Consider the following 17,922-nt stretch of genomic DNA (forward strand, 5'->3'; position numbering starts at 1 on the left):
TCTTGGGTTCGGTACCGTGGTGCGCTACCCGGTCCGCATGACAGATTTCACATTACCAATTTTTCATGCGAACCATGCTGTGTTTCGAACTAAACTGCCAGTGTGAAAGCACCCTAAGTGTCGGTAATCATGCTCAATTCCACCATGAGTTTCAGGATTTAACCCTGTGAAAACATGACACATTCTTTTTTGTTGTTGAAGCCAGAAAATTGGTCTAATGACTACAGCAGCTCAAAGTAATGTCAAAATTGGACTTGTAATACAAAACAAGGAAATGGCCCTTGACCGTACCTGTGTAGCTTCAGTCGTGGTCACATCCCAGGCAGCATTAATATTCCATACACCTCTACGTTTGGTCCAGAGGGAGAACTGCTCCAATGCCCCACCACCAGCACCCTTGCTGGGTATAGATTCCGTGTCATCGTGATCCTCAGCAACATCATGAAGAACGCCACAACGGTAAATTAGTTTATCGTCCTACTGATATTTATTCATAGTTCCCATGGCACTAGCACTGCTAAGGTCATGATTTTGATTAGCAGGGAACACGCATATTGATTTAAAAAAATGTATTAATAAAAATGTCTGCCAAATGCATGAAATGATTTTGCCTTTATTTAATGCCGTTGGATTGAGTTTTTCTCTTAAGAACTCTAATCATAGTTATTGTGAGGATGTGAACAACTTCATTTTGTTTAGTCAGAAGTTTAGAGCATGATTATGATCACTACCTTTTTCCCTCCCTTAGTTTGCAGCTCATCTAGTGAAGGTGAATTTCCCTCGTGTTTGTGTCTTGGATGGTGGAATGAACAAAATGAAGTCTACTGGCCTGCTTACCGTACCATCACCACAGATATAACACAATGTTTCGTTTTTGTTTAAGTGAAATTGTCTCGTAAAGCACATTCATAGTGTGACAAAACCATCTCAGCTTATACATTTTTCCTCTGGATCATGTCAAAGAGTTGCTTAACAATACATTGGTCAACACTGAGAAGTTTAACTTAAAGTGAATAACAAAACTGCATTCAGTAGTGATTTGTTTCTGCTGCAGGAAATGTACTCTTGGGACCAAATATGTGAATAAAACCAAGTTTGATTGTTTTTTTTAACTATATTTGTAGTCATACATGTTTGTGCGTAATTTAGTTTAAGGAATAGTTCACTCAAAAATGAAAATTGTGTCATCATTTACTCACCCTTATGCTGTTCCAAATCTAAATTTTTCTTCTGTGGAACAAAAAAGGTGATTTTTAAAGACTATCAGCCACTTTTTTTCTCCATATAATATAAGTAAATTAAGAAAGAAAATATTTCATTTATAAAAAGTTTCTGAAATTGAAAATTATTGCTTAATTTTTATTGTTATTATTAGTTTTGATCGTTTTTAAAAATCATTGTAGAGAATCTTAAAAAAAAAAATGTCTTTGTCTTTCCTTACTGAGACGGGCACAGACATAGATGCTGCAAGGGTCCAAAATGAATAGAATCCCAGAAGCTGTTTATTGTGAAACCAAAATACAAATAATAACCAGAAAAAAAGAATGGTGCACCAAAAAGATTTGGTGCATAATGCGGGACTTTTAACCATGAATAAATGTACTTATTTCAGAACTCTTTTTTTTTTTTTTTTTTTTTTAAAGAATGAAGACTTGGATCTGTTACAATTCTCTATATTTAGGTATTTACAAAATTAAGCTTTTTATAGCCTATATATTCTCCAGATTAAGGATTTATATATATATATATATATATATATATATATATATATATATATATATATATATATATATACACACACACTGTATATATATATAAATACTGTATATATACCAGATTTTTGTTTTATTATTCACAAAATATTAAGTTGGAGACAAGATGTATGTGCTGGCGAAGTGAGGACAAAAATATGTATAATATTGTCAATTATGAAAGACTGAAGAACTGTAGAATCCTCCTCCGGAGGAACATGGAATGGAATAAAAAAACAAAACAACTATTGCCGCAAAATTTTACCGATAAACGATAGTTCCAAAAATTGGCACAGATTCATTGGTAAAACTGATTTATAGCGGTCTAACTCTTTTATGGATCTTAAGTTTCTTAAAAACAGCAGGCCTGGTATTTTAATGCACTACAGTTTCTAAAACTTCCAGAGAATTTTGTTGAGAATGCCTAATTAATGGCCAGGCCCATCCAAAATGACAGAAAGGTCAAGAAAAGTCTAATAGCAATTTCTCCAACATTAGTGTGCAGAGGGTTATCTGTGAATGCACAGTGTGTTGAATATTGAAGTGAAAGTGTGTAAAGCATTAGAAAAGTGCTCTGCGGGTTCCATTCCTGTCAGTTAAGAGCATAAAAAGGAACTATAGTGAATACTTGTTCACAAAAATTGTAGAAGTGAAGACTGGGGGAACATGCTTCTATATGTAGATGATAGGTTTGTAATTTGGTACAAATTATACATTGTTTGATGCCATAGACCACTCCTGCCTTGGTTCAATGGTATAGCTTGTGGGATGTCCTTTGGCACTTTATTTGGTGCTGCACGATTCTTTTAAGTCTGCACAGATGCGAATACTGCTGCAGGAGTTCAGGCTTTGCTGGAGGCAATAGGGGGAGTTAGTAAACTAGGTTGATGCACCTAATAAAGTTGCCACTAAAAGTATAAACTTTATTGTCATAGAACGTAAAATCATGCCTCTAGAGGTGACTGCTGCCATTTTAACACTGCCATTTTTAGTGCTGAGCAAATTGAGCAATTTTCAATTTCCCCCTGGGGATCAATAAAATTGATATCATTTTAGATAACGGCTGGATCTTGAACCACTGCACTGCCAGCCACCTAAAAGTGGATGCACAATTCAGTCTTACTTACCATAATGTTTTGCCGTCAAAGGAATGCAAGTCAAAAATTTAAGAAATGTATGACTATAAAAGCTAAACAAGTCCAGATTTTATGACGGGTGACATCACACCAAACATAATAAACTATATAAGTACTCCATATTGTTAGCTTTTAATCAGTTGGCATTTGTTTCTCATTCAGTAATTACTCTGACTTGTTCTGAAATAGTCAAACCTAAAACCTCCTCAATGAATAGCCAATATGGTTGATTAAAAATAATCACCATATACTGTATACACAGTAAACGTGGAATTTTATGTTCACATCTTTTAATGTCTTTGAGTCTTTGCATCAACATATTAAACCAAGATCTTTCATATTCAACATACATTATTAAATGGTAATCATGGTTGCGATGATATTACAGAATGGCTGATACAGCCATTAAGAAGTAAAATTCAAAACAGTTTACTAGTTTTCACTTAACAATATACGTCCACAAAACACTCAAAATCAGGTTGTGTAATGTAAACATTGTCCTGCAGCACTTTAACGATGAAGAATTCACATATTTATGCACCTACAAAGCATATTTGAAATATATTTTTATATATATATATATATATATATATATATATATATATATATATATATATACACATGTATGAATACATTTACTATAATACACCAAAAATAGTTCGTCACTCAGATAGCTGCTAGGAAAGCAAATGGGCCAAATGGTGAGGTTGAGGGCACTAATAAAAGGGATTGTAATAGGGCATCATTTGTAATTATATAACTGAGCAACTTGCAGTAACAATGGCATGACACTGTTGGTTTGACATTTTGAAAAATATATTTAAAACAGGAGACAAATCTGACATTTACAAAAATTTAAATTTACAAAAGTAAATCTTACTTGTGAAACCCATATATCCTATTTACCCTAGACATTAGGAATAATTTTGATTGGCTTTTTTGGACATGCACTTGTAGCCTTTGACAGAGGCCAGTGGAAGTGCACCCAAAATTGTACTGGGACTAACAGAAAGCCCTGTTCCTTTTTTTGGGGTGTCCCTCCTCCTGGAGTCTGTGAATTAAAGTCAAACTTGAGTTAAAAGTCTCTGTCCATTAAGTGGTTGGTGTTAAAGTCTCCTCAGATTGTGCTCTTCCTGACAGGAACCTTTCCTGAGACTTATGTCATCTAGAGTTATTTCACCCTTACGACCTCTCCGCCGTTCACCCTTCACAATAACCTGTAGAGAAATCAACGACAAAATAACATGAATTAAATAAATGTATCACTTATTATCATAAAGCCTTGTGTAAAAACAGTCCTTCCCCCAAATAACAAGGTTAATTCCAGGGGCTTTCAAACTAGTGGTTTTTATGCACTACTAAATCCGTTTGACATCAGTGTTCGGTTCGTTTGTTTGGTGTGTAAGAATTTTTTTTAACTCAGTCGCAAACCATCGGTGGTACTCATGTTGATGATGCAAACGTACCATACTTAATTCAAACTTTGCCTTTCTGGATGGATGGATGGATGGATGGGTTGATGGATGGATGGATAGAAACTGTAGATGGATGGATGGATGGATGGATGGTCGATGGATGATGGATGAATGGGTGTATGGGTCAGTGGATGGGTGGGTGGATGGATGGTCCATAGATAGATGGATGATGGATGAATGGGTCGATGGATGGAAGGATAGAAACTGTAGATGGATGGATGGATGGTCGATGGATGATGGATGAATGGGTGGATGGGTCAGTGGGTGGGTGGATGGATGGATGGATGATAGATAGATGGATGGATGGTCAATAGATGGATGGATGATGGGTGAATGGGTCGATGGGTCAATGGGTGGGTAGATGCATGGATGGATGGATAGATGGATGGATGGAGATAGATGTATAGATAGATGATGGATGGTCGATAGATGGATGGATGATGGATGAATGGGTCAATGGGTGGGCAGATAGATGGTCAATAGATTGATGGATGAATGTGTCGAAGGATGGATGATGGATAGGTCAATGGGTGGGTGGGTAGATAGATGTCGGACGGACGGATGGATGAACAATAGAACATTCCGTCAATATAAGTCAGTGTGATCTTTTTGAGTTTTGTGCGAAAATCACAGTTCCAATCATTTACTAAAGACATACTGTAGCATATCTTGTATCTTAAAAGCTCTAGGAGGACTTAAAATCATAAACTTTGGTATTCGTTTAGGGATTTTGGAAAAACACTAATCAGGTCAAAGTGTTTCATGCCAACATAAATATACTGGTAAAATGATTAAATTTAAGTACTTACACTCTCTAGTCCATTGCCCCAAATCGTGATCTGCGTTGACCTCCAGCCATTTCCTCCTGTTCTACCCCAGACGGTGGGGCTGTGCTGCCTTGCCTTCTGTACAAACACCTGTAGCATGCCCACATGATGCCCTGCCATCTTGTGTCGGAATGCCAGGCAGAGGTTACCCTCGTTCCAGGGCGTAGTCAGAGGGAGGATCAACTGAGCACCACGACCACCCAGCTTCTCTCCGCCCTCAGAGATGGTCAGGTACCGCCCACCTGCCACAGAGAGGAATAAGTGGACATGGGTGCATTCAAAATTTTCTTTTTTTTAATTAAAAATTACATTTTTACATCAAAAATTACATTGAAAAAGTGGTCTCTACCAGAAGGATCTGCAGCTGTCTCCCAGTGAAGGTCTCCCTCTCTGTGCTGGATCCAGCCACACAGACCATGATCAAAAGAGCAGCTTAGATAGCCACTATCTGTGGAACATTACACAGCTGCTCAAAAATGTTTCTGTATTACAATGTAATGTAAAGTGCATTTTAAATATCAAAAGAAAGAAATTTGAAATTATATTTTCCTCGATGAAAATGAAGCATATACTGTGTGTGCATGTGTGTGTGGGGGGGGGGGGGGGGGTTTGGGTGGTTTACGAGGACATTTTTTTAGGTTAAAAACTGGTAATTACAAGGGTATTATGCAATAAAATTGGTTCATGAGGACATTTCTAGTGTCCCCATAATTCAAATTGCTTAAAAAACATACAAAAATATATACTGTTTGAAAATGAAAAATGCAGAAAATATTTTGTGAGGGTTAGGTTTAGGGGATAGAAGTTGTAGTTCATACAGTATAAAAATAATTGTCTATGAAGAGTTCTAATAAGGATAGCAGCACCAACATGTGTATGTGTGTGTGTGTGTATACATATATATATATATTTATATATACTATATATATATAATGTGTAATTGAGATTTAAATAAATTGCATTGATTAGACAATACAAAACGTGGCTTTAGGCTCAAAACAGGCTTATGGATTAATCTCACAAAAACATGTTTAGGTAACATTTCAACTAGTTACCTAAACATGTTTTTGTGAGATTAATCCATATAGTACCATAAAGTTGTGAACAAAAAACATAAATTTTGCCACATATACAGTATGAAAATTCACACCCATTTTTAGTGGAGGTAGCCTAACATTTAAGGCTCTAGGCTGTATTGCCAGTGTTGCAGGCTTAATTCAAGATGCCACATTAACTAAGGTACCCTATTACTGGCCTTGCAGTCAGCATAAATGAAAAGTAACTCAAAACTGTGCTATTCCTTATTTACCACCTGGATAAGTCAAGTTTGTCTGTTTACTTGATGGCCAATGAAAGCTTTTTACCTTAAACTACTGATTCAATCAGAAGATAAATTCTTTGACCTGCAGAAAGTCTGTCCATTAAATAAGAAATAACATTGCAAATACACTCTGACTTGTGTCAAATGGTCTGTACTGACAGCATACTAAACTAGCACTGACTGGACCAATCATTGAACACTCTCTAAAAATCTATCACCAATTTAAGCAGATAAAAGCAGCTTTCTCTTACCTGGCTCATCCTTTAGCTCCTCTTCTGTGTTGCCCAGTTCAATGTCTAAATCAATATCAAGCACATTGTTCTGCCCATGGTTTCGTGGTACTAGAGGGAAGAAGAAAACAAACATTTAGACATCTGCTTCTATTGGTAACTGTACAAAAACTACAAATCTGCACATTTTAGACACATTTAAAATTTCATCATTATTGCTTCTAGCTTCCTTAACCTTTCTATTGTCTTAGGGTCATTTTTTTCTGTTAAAAGAATGGTACTGATAAAGAATATGCTATAAATACCACATACTGTTAGAACCAGGCTTTCTGACATTGTCAAGAACATTTAATGAAACAGCGCTTTAGCAGCCACATATTTAAAGAATATACTGACAAAATCAAACTAAACTGAAACTTGACTACAAAAAAAAAACCTAAACTAAATTGAAAGGACAAGATAAAAATAAAATAAAAATAAAAAATATTTTTATGATTCACACATTTCAATTTCATAGCAAAATTACATCAAATTGAATGGTCTTTTTTAACTAAATTAAATTAATAAAACTTTAAATCTATTCTATTTTATTTTGTTAAAGAAATAAATATGCATTCCTGTTGACTCAAAAGTTTATGGAATTTTGTTATGAAATTGAAATGCATAAATCTTAACATATATACTGTATATATAGTCAGACACCGATATTGGACGAGAGGGCCTGGCTCGCAATCTCCGTTCTATTTCATCCCAAAAGTTGGAAGCATAGAATTTTCCAAAATGGCTTGGTAAGCTGAGGCATTAACATTTCAGAAAATTCTATGCTTCCAACTTTGTGGAAACAGTTTGGGGAAGCCCTTTTCTGTTCCAGCACGACTGTGCCCCAGTGCACAAAACAAGGTCCATAAAGGCATGGTTGGATGAGTTTGGTGTGGAAGAATTTGACTGGCCCACACAGAGCCCTGACCTCAACCAGATCCAACACCTTTGGGATGAACTAGAAAGGAGATTGCGAGCCAGGCCCTCTCGTCCAACATCAGTGTCTGATCTCACAAATGCTCTTCTGGAAGAATGGGCAAAAATTCCAACAGACACACTCCAAAATCTTGTAGAAAGCCTTCCCAGAAGAGTGGAGGCTGTTATAGCTGCAAAGGGGGGACCAACTCGATATTAATGCCTATGGATTTAGAATGGGATGTCATAAAAGCTCCTGTAGGTGTAATGTGTAGGCGTCCCAATACTTTTGTCCATATAGTGTATATATATATATATATATATATATATATACATACACACACACACACACACACACAATGTAATTGCTATATATATATATATATATATATATATATATATATATATATAAATTATTATGAAGAATGAGTAAGTGTTTCAAAACTTTTGACCAGTAGTGTGTGTGTGTGTGTGTGTGTGTCTATGTATATATATATATATATATATATATGTATATACACACTACCGGCCAAAAGTTTTGAAACACTCATTCTTTATTATAATTTTTTCTTCACATTTTAGAATAATAGTAAAGTCATCAAAACTATGGAATAACATAAATGGAACTATGGGAATTATGTTGTGACTAAACAAAATCCAAAATAAATCAAAATTATGTTATATTTTAGCATCTTCAAAGTAGTCACCCTTTGCCTAGAATTTGCAGACATGTACTCTTGACATTTTCTCAACCAACTTCTTGAGGTATCACCCTGGGATGATTTTTAAACAGTATTGAAGGAGTTCCCATCTATGTTGGGCACTTATTGGCTGCTTTTCTTTATTATTTGGTCCAAGTTTAATGAGAAAACTTTCTCATTAAATTAAATTTTAGTATATATGGTGGCACAATTATATTTCTGTCTACAAAATTAATTTCAAACGTTTAAGCATACGCCTTCAGATCAAAATATTTTTAAGATCATATATATATATATATATATATATATATATATATATATATATTGTGTATTCAAAACTATATTATAGCTGCTTTAACCCCTAATCATGAATTCCACAAAGACAACTTATCCCCTAAATCTTTTCTCCCATAACCGAAATATGGACCTAATGTTGGATCGGTGACATTTGACGAGCAAATGTGTATGTCCGTCACATATAATGCACGATAACCGCTGGAAGGAAGTCAAGGTTGAGATTAGTCTATTGATTTCAGTTATCCCTCAAGTTTTTGCTTGTGACAGCACTATGTACACCCCTCCACTAGAAACAATGTCCGCCCTCTTAATAAGAACAAAGCATGTAGTTAACAAATATCAGCCTGAGGTCATATCTGATTACTGCAGGTGCTCAAGCTGGGGCTACATAACTTTGACATGATCGTTATTGCCTCTAATTGATTAAAGAGTCATAATTACACATAATTTCTAGGTGTCTCTTTGCTTTATTTCCTTGCTGGTATTTTCTAAGCCATCATTATTTATTAGGGCTATTGAGGGCTTTCAGTGACAGTGCAGGGGATCTGATTTATGTCCTGAGGCTGCGCAGACTGGAAATGTAATCTCCTCTAGGTGTGTCTTCTGTTTTCATTAGGGGCTGTCATCTGGATACAGCGCCTTCAGATGCAATTTGCTTTCCTAAAAATCTGGCCAGCGGTTTCACCTTCTGGCAAACACAAGAGGTAGCCCTAAAAAGAGTCTGAACATGCAGGGCACAACAACTCCTTTGAGGCAGGAAATGGTTTTCTTGCATAGATCAAAGTCCCTTATGGTCTTAACCCTTCAGTCCCTGGGCCACACGTTTGGTGACTTGGTGGTAGACTACTACCAGTGGGGGCTCAGCAAATGGACACATCAAGGGTGCATAGCTGCTACAAAGGGGGCGCTCGAGTGTAGAGGTCAACTGATATAGTTTTTTACGACCAATACGATACAGAAAACAAATGTGCAAATGTAAATGTTCTTCCTTTTCTACAGATGTCATGGTAAAAACGTTGCAATTTCTTACATTAATTTTTCAACAAGTGGCCTGTTTCTTCCTAATTTAAGTCTCTGATAGACATTAAAGTCTCCAGGAAAGAATCTGTTGAGTAACTGTTAAAATCAGATTCAACTTGAAGTGAGGTTTACTTACTGTGAACATCGCCTCTTTGTTTCTGGTTGTTGTCTTTTATGCTATTGTCAATCGGGGTGACAAACGGGATGACTGGTATTCGTGTCGGGACGAAAGGAACGGCTGTAGCGACAGGGTATTTGGTGGTGGTTGTGGTGGGCTGCTGGCGAGATGGGATGTTTGGTTTGGGTGTCACCACCACCGTGGGTCTACGAGTCAGAATGAGAGGTCTATGTGGGGTGGTCGTTGGGAATTTTGCTGAAGGGGTTACTTTTTTCGTTGGAGGAGCTTTGGTGATGGTTGTTGTTGTAGGTGAGATCCGTTTAGCGGTCATTAGTGGTCTTGTTGTGGTTGTCCTCTTTTGGTCCAAGCCTGGAATTTTGTTTCCCCCTTTGTTGTTATTGTTGCTCGGTGTGGTCTTTCCTGGTCGTGGAGGGTCAATTATCACTTTTGGGATGGCTAAAAGAGAGGAAAAAAAAGCATTTATGAAGTACACTCCTTACCATTTCTACAGGATTTTCGATTGATGAAGCTAACTTGCTCTGCATCTGAAACGACTTTCCTTTTCCGCTGATGTCACCATGTGAGCTATTGGATAATGTTAACAAATAACCAAATAACAATTTAGCCATTGTTTTAGCAAACTTGCATTCAGGTCTGGCTCGATTCTGGGATGGAATGCCCAATTTTCACAACACAATCAATTCCCAATGGATAAGTCCTACATTTTTTCAAGTTGAATTTCTGTTTGACTCTGATATTAATAACATTACAGAAGTAAAAAAGGTTGTGAATGTTGTCCCAAATTTCACAGTAAACCCTAATGTTGACATTACTGGAAAAATCAAGTTGACTTAATTTAACAGTACTTGTAATGTCTAGGCTCATAACTCAAATATCTAAGTTCCTTGAACTTATTTTTTTAAAATCCATAGACTTTCTTTGAGAAATAAGTTTTTTTAATGATTGGTCAAAAATAAGTTATAATCTAAATTATTTAAGCTGTGTATTGTATGACCTAAATTTGAGTCCATTCAATTAAAAGTAAGTTGAAACAACAACATTTAAATAGCAAATTTTAGTTAAGTCTACTTGCATCTAGTTACCTTAACTTAAATAGTTAATTCTATATGAACACCAAGTTAAGAGAACTTAATTAAACAAGTTTTGGAGACACCATTACTTAATTCAGTTGAGGGAACGAGTTTACTCAATCAGTTGAGTAGAGTCAACTTATTAGGGATTTCAGTGTTTAGTTCATATTGAAATTTTTGACTTTAGATTTTTGAAGTCTAAGTCACACTAAGTCACAAGACAATGTTTTGATCTCTTCTGAAACGTTAGAGACAAGTGAGAGACTCAAGCGAAAGTCTCTATTTGACCTCCATTGGCATTTAATCACATTTCACGCTATGAAACAATTAATATCTCATAAAATATATTTCTCCTTCCTACAGGGATTCATGTTGACTTCTGAGATTCTGTGCACCTTTGTCTATAAAACCCTTAATTTTGGTAGTTGGAAGCCTGCTGCCAAGTTAGGCTTCAGTAGAAACTTTTACATTCATTATTTAGCCAAAAATCTAATACTGGACACTTTCAGCTCACGTTTAAAACAAAAGAGCAGACTGACCCTCGTGCTTGTGTCATTCTTAAGTAGGGATCACTAAAGTTTTGGATGTGCAAATGCCTTCTCAGGTTTCACAGAAGCTTTGATATCCTATGCCTTTTCATACCCTCTGAGACACACCTGGCACAAATGCTGAAGCAGGATTGTTTTTTTCTTCAGTTTAACAATGATTAAAGTGGGTGTCAGGATCACAAACAGCATTTTTGTTCACTTAACCAATAATAACTAGATTAAGCAGACTGCCATGGAGAATAATGTAATACAAAGCCACTGACGGTGGTGGGTAAAAGTTAAAACAAGCAGACAGTTTGTGCAGAGAGCGTACAGTTGTGATGTCATTCGATGAGGACGGTGAGCCCTCCTTGGTTCAAAGATTAAGAATGTGGTAGTTATGAAGCTGAAGTCCATGCTGACTAAAGATGGAGTTGACAAAAGAATTCCAGAGAGGAAAACAGAGAGATTTTCTTTCATCTATTCTGAAGTGTAGCCACACCAAAAAGAAATTCCTTAAGCTGCAGGCATGGCCTGGTAAAAGTATTAATCACAGAAAATCATTAGTAATGATTCTAGAATTTTTTTCTCTCTTTTTTATTCCATTCTTGTTTTATTTCTGACCATACCAGACATGCATATAGAAAGTCACAACTCGTTTTTAAATATTTACAGTTTCTGGCAGTATAGACTACATAAAACATTAAATTTTATTAGCAAATGTATTCATTTATTTTTTATTTATTGTTTATATATACACTGGCATCCAAAAGTTTGGAATAATGTACAGATTTTTGCTGTTTTGGAAGGAAATTTATCATTTAATTCACCAAAGTGGCATTCAGCTGATCACAAAGTATAGTCAGGACATTACTGATGTAAAAAACAGCACCATCACTATTTGAAAAAAGTCATTTTTGATCAAATCTAAACAGGCCCCATTTCCAGCAGCCAACACACCAACACCTTATCCTTGAGTAATCATGCTAAATTGCTAATTTGGTACTAGAAAATCACTTGCCATTATATCAAACACAGTTGAAAGCTATTTGGTTCATTAAATGATGCTTAACATTGTCTTTGTGTTTGTTTTTGAGTTGCCACAGTATGCAATAGACTGGTGTGTCTTAAGGTCAATATTAGGTCAAAAATGGCAAAAAAGAAACAGCTTTCTCTAGAAACTCATCAGTCAATCATTGTTTTGAGGAATGAAGGCTATACAATGCTTGAAATTGCCAAAAAACTGAAGATTTCATACAAAGGTGTACACTACAGTCTTCAAAGACAAAGGACAACTGGCTCTAACAAGGACAGAAAGAGATGTGGAAGGCCAGATGTACAACTAAACAAGAGGATAAGTACATCAGAGTCTCTAGTTTGAGAAATAGACGCCTCACATGTCCTCAGCTGACAGCTTCATTGAATTCTACCCGCTCAACACCAGTTTCATGTACAACAGTAAAGAGAAGACTCAGGGGTGCAGGCCTTATGGGAAGAATTGCAAAGAAAAAGCCACTTTTGAAACAGAGAAACAAAAAGAAAAGGTTAGAGTGGGCAAAGAAACACAGACATTGAACAACAGATAATTGGAAAAGAGTGTTATGGATGTGTGTGTGTGTCACAAAAAAGGTACACTTTAGTGTCCCATTACTTATTTTTGAAAGCATAAGAGGCACAAAAACTATTGTTTTTTATTCTGAAAATGAATAGATATTAATTTAGATAAACTATTATCTAATATTTAATATTATAACATATAAAAAGTAGCTATTATTGAACACATTAAAGCTACACTATGTAACTTTTGGCCCTCTAACTGCATGTGTCTTGCAGAAGAAAAATTTTATGGTAATGACACAAGTTGTGCTTCGGCTGTGCTCCTCTGTGCGGATGAATGTGGTTCGAGGCACCGGTGTACACAAGGATACAGGACATCTTATCAGAGCGAATGGACAAATAAATAATGAAAGAAAGGAAAAGACGGATATCCGAAAACATGTCATCTGAGCAGATAAGTGCCATATCTGTTGTTTTGACTTATTGGAAACATTGATGTTTTGAAATAAATGACGTTAGAAAAGTTAGGCAACGCTCGTTAACATTAGACATAATGATTGCTAGTCTGATAAGGTCAAACGTTGTAAAGTTTTTAATAACTGCAGGATATTCTGGCCAAATAGACCACGGTAGTAACTAATTTATAGATTGTCCTTGTTACCAACCAGTGGTCAATATAATTTAAAGACTCACATGTCCTTGGCAAGCCTAGGACTAAAGGATTTATATATATAAATGATTGCCGTTATAAAGAAAGATACACACGTGTGTTAGCAAGTTAAAAGTTCTGCACCGATTACAGTATAATTATTGTATTTCACTACACACACACACAGATGTGTGTGTGTGTGTGTGTGTGTGATTACACAACTACACATAAACCATATCAATAAAATATTTTAACTGTTGAGTAAGAAAAAAAGCCATCTCTGGGTCGCTTTTAAATCCTTTCAGATCTCGGAGGTGTCACCACCTCTGAAAAGCCAATCCGACGTTGATTTGGGTTTTATTACCCGTGAAATCTGTCCCGACAGCTCTAAAATATAAATCATTATTATAAGTTTATCAAAGTGTATTTGGGTAAAGACGTTGTTTGGAAGATGGATTTTTGTTGCACTCTCTCATTAATAACATTTTGTTATTTAAAAAAAAAAAAAAAAAAGTTACATAGTGTAGCTTATCAGCGTTCTCCCCATAAAATGGTGACTTTGGCCTGTACCACCTCAGAGATCATGACCTTTTTGACAGTCTCCAACAATTAAAACAATACAACAAATTATACATATGGGATGAATTGATATTAAATTCATTTTAATAAAATGCTATTTTAATTATTTATTTTAATGACCAAAATGAAATATTCAACTGTATGATTTACCCCTTAACAAAAAATGCAACATTGCTTAAACTGTGACAACCAGGAAGTAACATCATTTGGAGCCTTTCTACAGCATGGCACAAAGACAATATTCTGATTCCACGACACATTCTTATACAAAATGCAAGGATCGCATAAATTACAAGCCTCATTTAAAATTAATAGAAAATAAACGGCTCATGTAATATTTAGTTTGACCTCCTGAGATTGCCGATCAACATTTTTTGAAGGTTAAGGCCCTTTTTTGCACTTTATTCTTGGAAAGTGCCACTCAGTTTAACAATATTCACGGTTTCTGGCAGCACAGACTACAAATAAATTACAAAAAAAGACATTTATTGATATGCATAAGAAATGCATGGTAACTGTTGACGGACTGCCATCTTCAAGCCATTTCTAAAGGAATTTAAGCCACGGTTGACACACCCAGACATGATGAACATTCACCCTTCTGTCCTTCAACTGCTGTACGCTTGGTTGGTTGGTGAAATGCTGTGGGACATTGTCATGCTGAAAGGTGACGACGCTCAACCTCCTGGCTGAGGGCTACGGCTTTTCATCAAGAATTCGAATCATTCATCTTCTATTCTTTTCTGACAAGTGCCCCAAAAGCAGCCGAAGGTAAATACTCCTACAAGAGCATGCTGTCACCACCGTGTAGCAGTAATGGTGTGTTTCAGTTTAAGATGTACACTGTTTGGCACATTCGAGACAAAATGTTTGAATGTATAATATGACCTTTGTATTTTTTTAACTAGGTCATTAAATTTTAAAAACTATAGGTCTAAATGTTGCTGTTTAGTTGCCAACCTCTATTTCGAGCCAGACTTTGTGAAATGGCATGCACATAATAACCAGTGTTTGCCATAAAATCCTGTAGCTCCTTTAAAATCCATCAAGCGGCTGGCAAGTTTCTGATCAGCCTCCTTGGTAATCTTGTTTCGACGGATGGCTGTACACCTTCCACCTCTTAATGATAACCTTGACTGTGCTGCTGTGCTTGAAAGTCTTTTTACTAATGACTCCTGGCTTATGCTTTGGCTTATTCAAAAGCTTAACCTTAAAGAGCTTTCGAAAGCACATTTCTACCTTGTTTTGATTTGAAATGCATTTAAGCAGTGAACATTTCAAGACCTACTACTTTTAATTGCTACTTTTATTCTGAATTAATCAAAATCACAACCAAGAAGAGATGGGGTCTTACATTGTTGCCTGATCTGTAAATCTCAACATGTGCTGACACAGTTGTGTACAACCCACAACTTTTCTCTTTCAAAAGATGTTTTGTGGATTGAAATTTACATGGTTAAAGTATAGGCATCATTCATGGGTGGGACATGTCCCTACCAGTTTTTGCCTTTGCCAATTTTGTCGCCACCACTTTTTGAAATGCTTTCGTCAGGTAAGGGTCTAATGCAGAAGAAACATCTCCAGTTCTTAAGCAGGAGTTTCGTTCATTTGTTATAATAAGAGGCAATCCAGTGCTGGTATTTGTTATTTTTAAAGTTATATAATGAGCGCTCATTGCGGCTGGTACCCTAGGACTGGCCACATTATGCCGACACACTGACAAGTGGCATCTCCTATCAGACATTTTTGCTTCGGCTCAAGTGTGTTTACCTTCACTTGTGGCGCGAACGGAAGCATGTTGCATCAGAAGTGTGGGAGATCCGGGTTCGGATCCCACATAGAAACCAGAAAGTAATCATGTTCATGTAATCAGTTACCAACGCAATTCAGAGACTGCATTTTCCCCTCTAAAATTAAAATTCTGTGGAGGCTTGGGCTGCCGCTGGTGAGGCAGTTAAATCCCTCTTGAGCTCTACTCCTTAAACTACAAATTGGCTGTATTATTTAAGGTCCCCATGGTTCAAATGGAAAGGACAATGGGGTTACCACCAGGAGGGGGGAGGGGGGATAAAACGTGTTTTATCTTTGTTTATTTCTTTAAATAATAAACATTTGATCACAAAAAAAGAATGACTATTAATCAAAACAATGACTATTTATTAAAGATTATTTGACATTAATATTCTTAATTGTAAGTGCCTCACTGTTACCCAGATTTTTGGTTTTCTTAACCTCCTGACACCCGAGAATGCAGCTGTGGGCATTTTCCATTCCACTTTTTGATTTGTAACTAGTAGCCCCTAAAAAACATCATTTTGTTTTTTTAGACCAAATAGTTTTCCTAAAAAAATTATGTCCACATATGTAAACAGTGGGACTAAGTTGTGAAATTTTAAATAATAGGCCTACCAAGCTATAGAAAGTCCGATTTTTTTCAATCTATTTGCTTATTATGTTTCCAGGAGTGATTGTTATTCATGTTTTTGGGACGTTACAGACATTACATCAGAAATTAGCATAAAAAATTCTACTTAAATGTAATGGCCAGCATCATCCAATCACTGCCAACATTGTTCAAATAAAATTTTGCATGAAAAATTCTGAATCTAAGTACTGAATACCATTGTCCCATGTCTGCCAAACATGTTGAGTGGTCCAAACATAATCTGCAGCCTGAAACTGAACATTTGACTGAATGTTAGGAGTGAATGCAGTTGGCTGCATAGGAAAACTATACAGTAGGATGTTCCCTTGCTCTCTTATTAGGGAATGACTTAACCTCCAGTGTGCTGTCTGTCTGCACTGGTCCCAGAACAGTTTGAAATACCCCTTATTTTCATCCTTACTCCGTATACAGCCTTTAAAAGCAATATTTTCCAGCTTTTGGATGCATCCATTGATTCTCAGTGAATATAGGATATTTTAAGGAAAATGAGCCTATAGTACACGTACATGGTCATTGTGTTTAACAACGTGCCGTTTCACAATAAATCGGTAAAAAATTTTTTTAATGGCATTTCAGATGAAACTAGAGACTCTACTCTTTTGACTTAAACAGGTTTTAATGTAAAAACTTCACGAGGTTTCTTACAAGATGTAGTTTTGGTGCCGTTACTCCCAAAGACAAACCCAGCTGTAATCTGCGCCATGTTGTTTTGTCACATGACTCGATGCGTCGGAAGTTTAACCCTTTAATGACAGTGCAGAGTCTCTTGAACTGAGATCAGTCAGTTTAAATTAAATTAAATTATGCATAGCCTATAGCGAAGCCAAAACGTAATGTCCACCCATGTGGACGCTGGGTCTCAGGGGGTTAAAGAAAAGTGGAACATTTTTGTGGAAATCATCAGTATGTCCCAAATGCTGTTCGACTGAGCCTAACTTGTACTGAACCCAGAATATTCATTTAAAAGAGGTGGATTTCTATACCCACTGTATCACTGGAGATTGATTACAGAGCATTGTCGCAAGATCATATGTAATGGTAGCAGTAATTTTATAGATTGCCTACTTACGTTTGCAGTTGTAGCCCACACCTCTAAAGTCATCCTTGCACTTGCACTTGTACGAACCATGTGTGTTATAGCAGGTGGCGTAGGCACCGCACAGGTGTTGACCTGAAGAACACTCATTCACATCTGGAAAAAAAAATTTGAAATAAAAAATTAAACCAGAAAGTATCAACCTGC

General features: G+C 36.2%; 2 protein-coding genes across 3 annotated transcripts in view; one reads left to right on the forward strand and one right to left on the reverse strand.

The window, feature by feature from the left end:
• The window catches only part of tbck (TBC1 domain containing kinase), a 79,304-nt gene extending 77,704 nt beyond the window's left edge, over nucleotides 1–1,600 (forward strand). Inside the window, exons 25-26 of the mRNA XM_051703263.1 lie at nucleotides 300–459; nucleotides 749–1,600. Coding sequence (XP_051559223.1) covers nucleotides 300–459; nucleotides 749–859 — 271 coding nt within the window. The 3' untranslated portion in view covers nucleotides 860–1,600. The remainder of the gene's footprint in view (nucleotides 1–299; nucleotides 460–748) is intronic.
• Nucleotides 1,601–3,147: 1,547 nt separating this feature from the next.
• The window catches only part of npnta (nephronectin a), an 85,403-nt gene continuing 70,628 nt past the window's right edge, over nucleotides 3,148–17,922 (reverse strand). For both annotated transcript variants that reach the window (XM_051703271.1, XM_051703272.1), the window contains 6 exons: nucleotides 17,749–17,871; nucleotides 9,849–10,286; nucleotides 6,762–6,851; nucleotides 5,539–5,637; nucleotides 5,172–5,431; nucleotides 3,148–4,104 (listed from right to left, as the gene is read on the reverse strand). In XM_051703271.1, the coding sequence (XP_051559231.1) occupies nucleotides 3,994–4,104; nucleotides 5,172–5,431; nucleotides 5,539–5,637; nucleotides 6,762–6,851; nucleotides 9,849–10,286; nucleotides 17,749–17,871 (1,121 nt within the window). In that variant the 3' untranslated portion in view covers nucleotides 3,148–3,993. The remainder of the gene's footprint in view (nucleotides 4,105–5,171; nucleotides 5,432–5,538; nucleotides 5,638–6,761; nucleotides 6,852–9,848; nucleotides 10,287–17,748; nucleotides 17,872–17,922) is intronic.

Source organism: Myxocyprinus asiaticus, chromosome 7 (assembly GCF_019703515.2).
Source record: "Myxocyprinus asiaticus isolate MX2 ecotype Aquarium Trade chromosome 7, UBuf_Myxa_2, whole genome shotgun sequence".
Classification (NCBI taxonomy): domain Eukaryota; kingdom Metazoa; phylum Chordata; class Actinopteri; order Cypriniformes; family Catostomidae; genus Myxocyprinus; species Myxocyprinus asiaticus.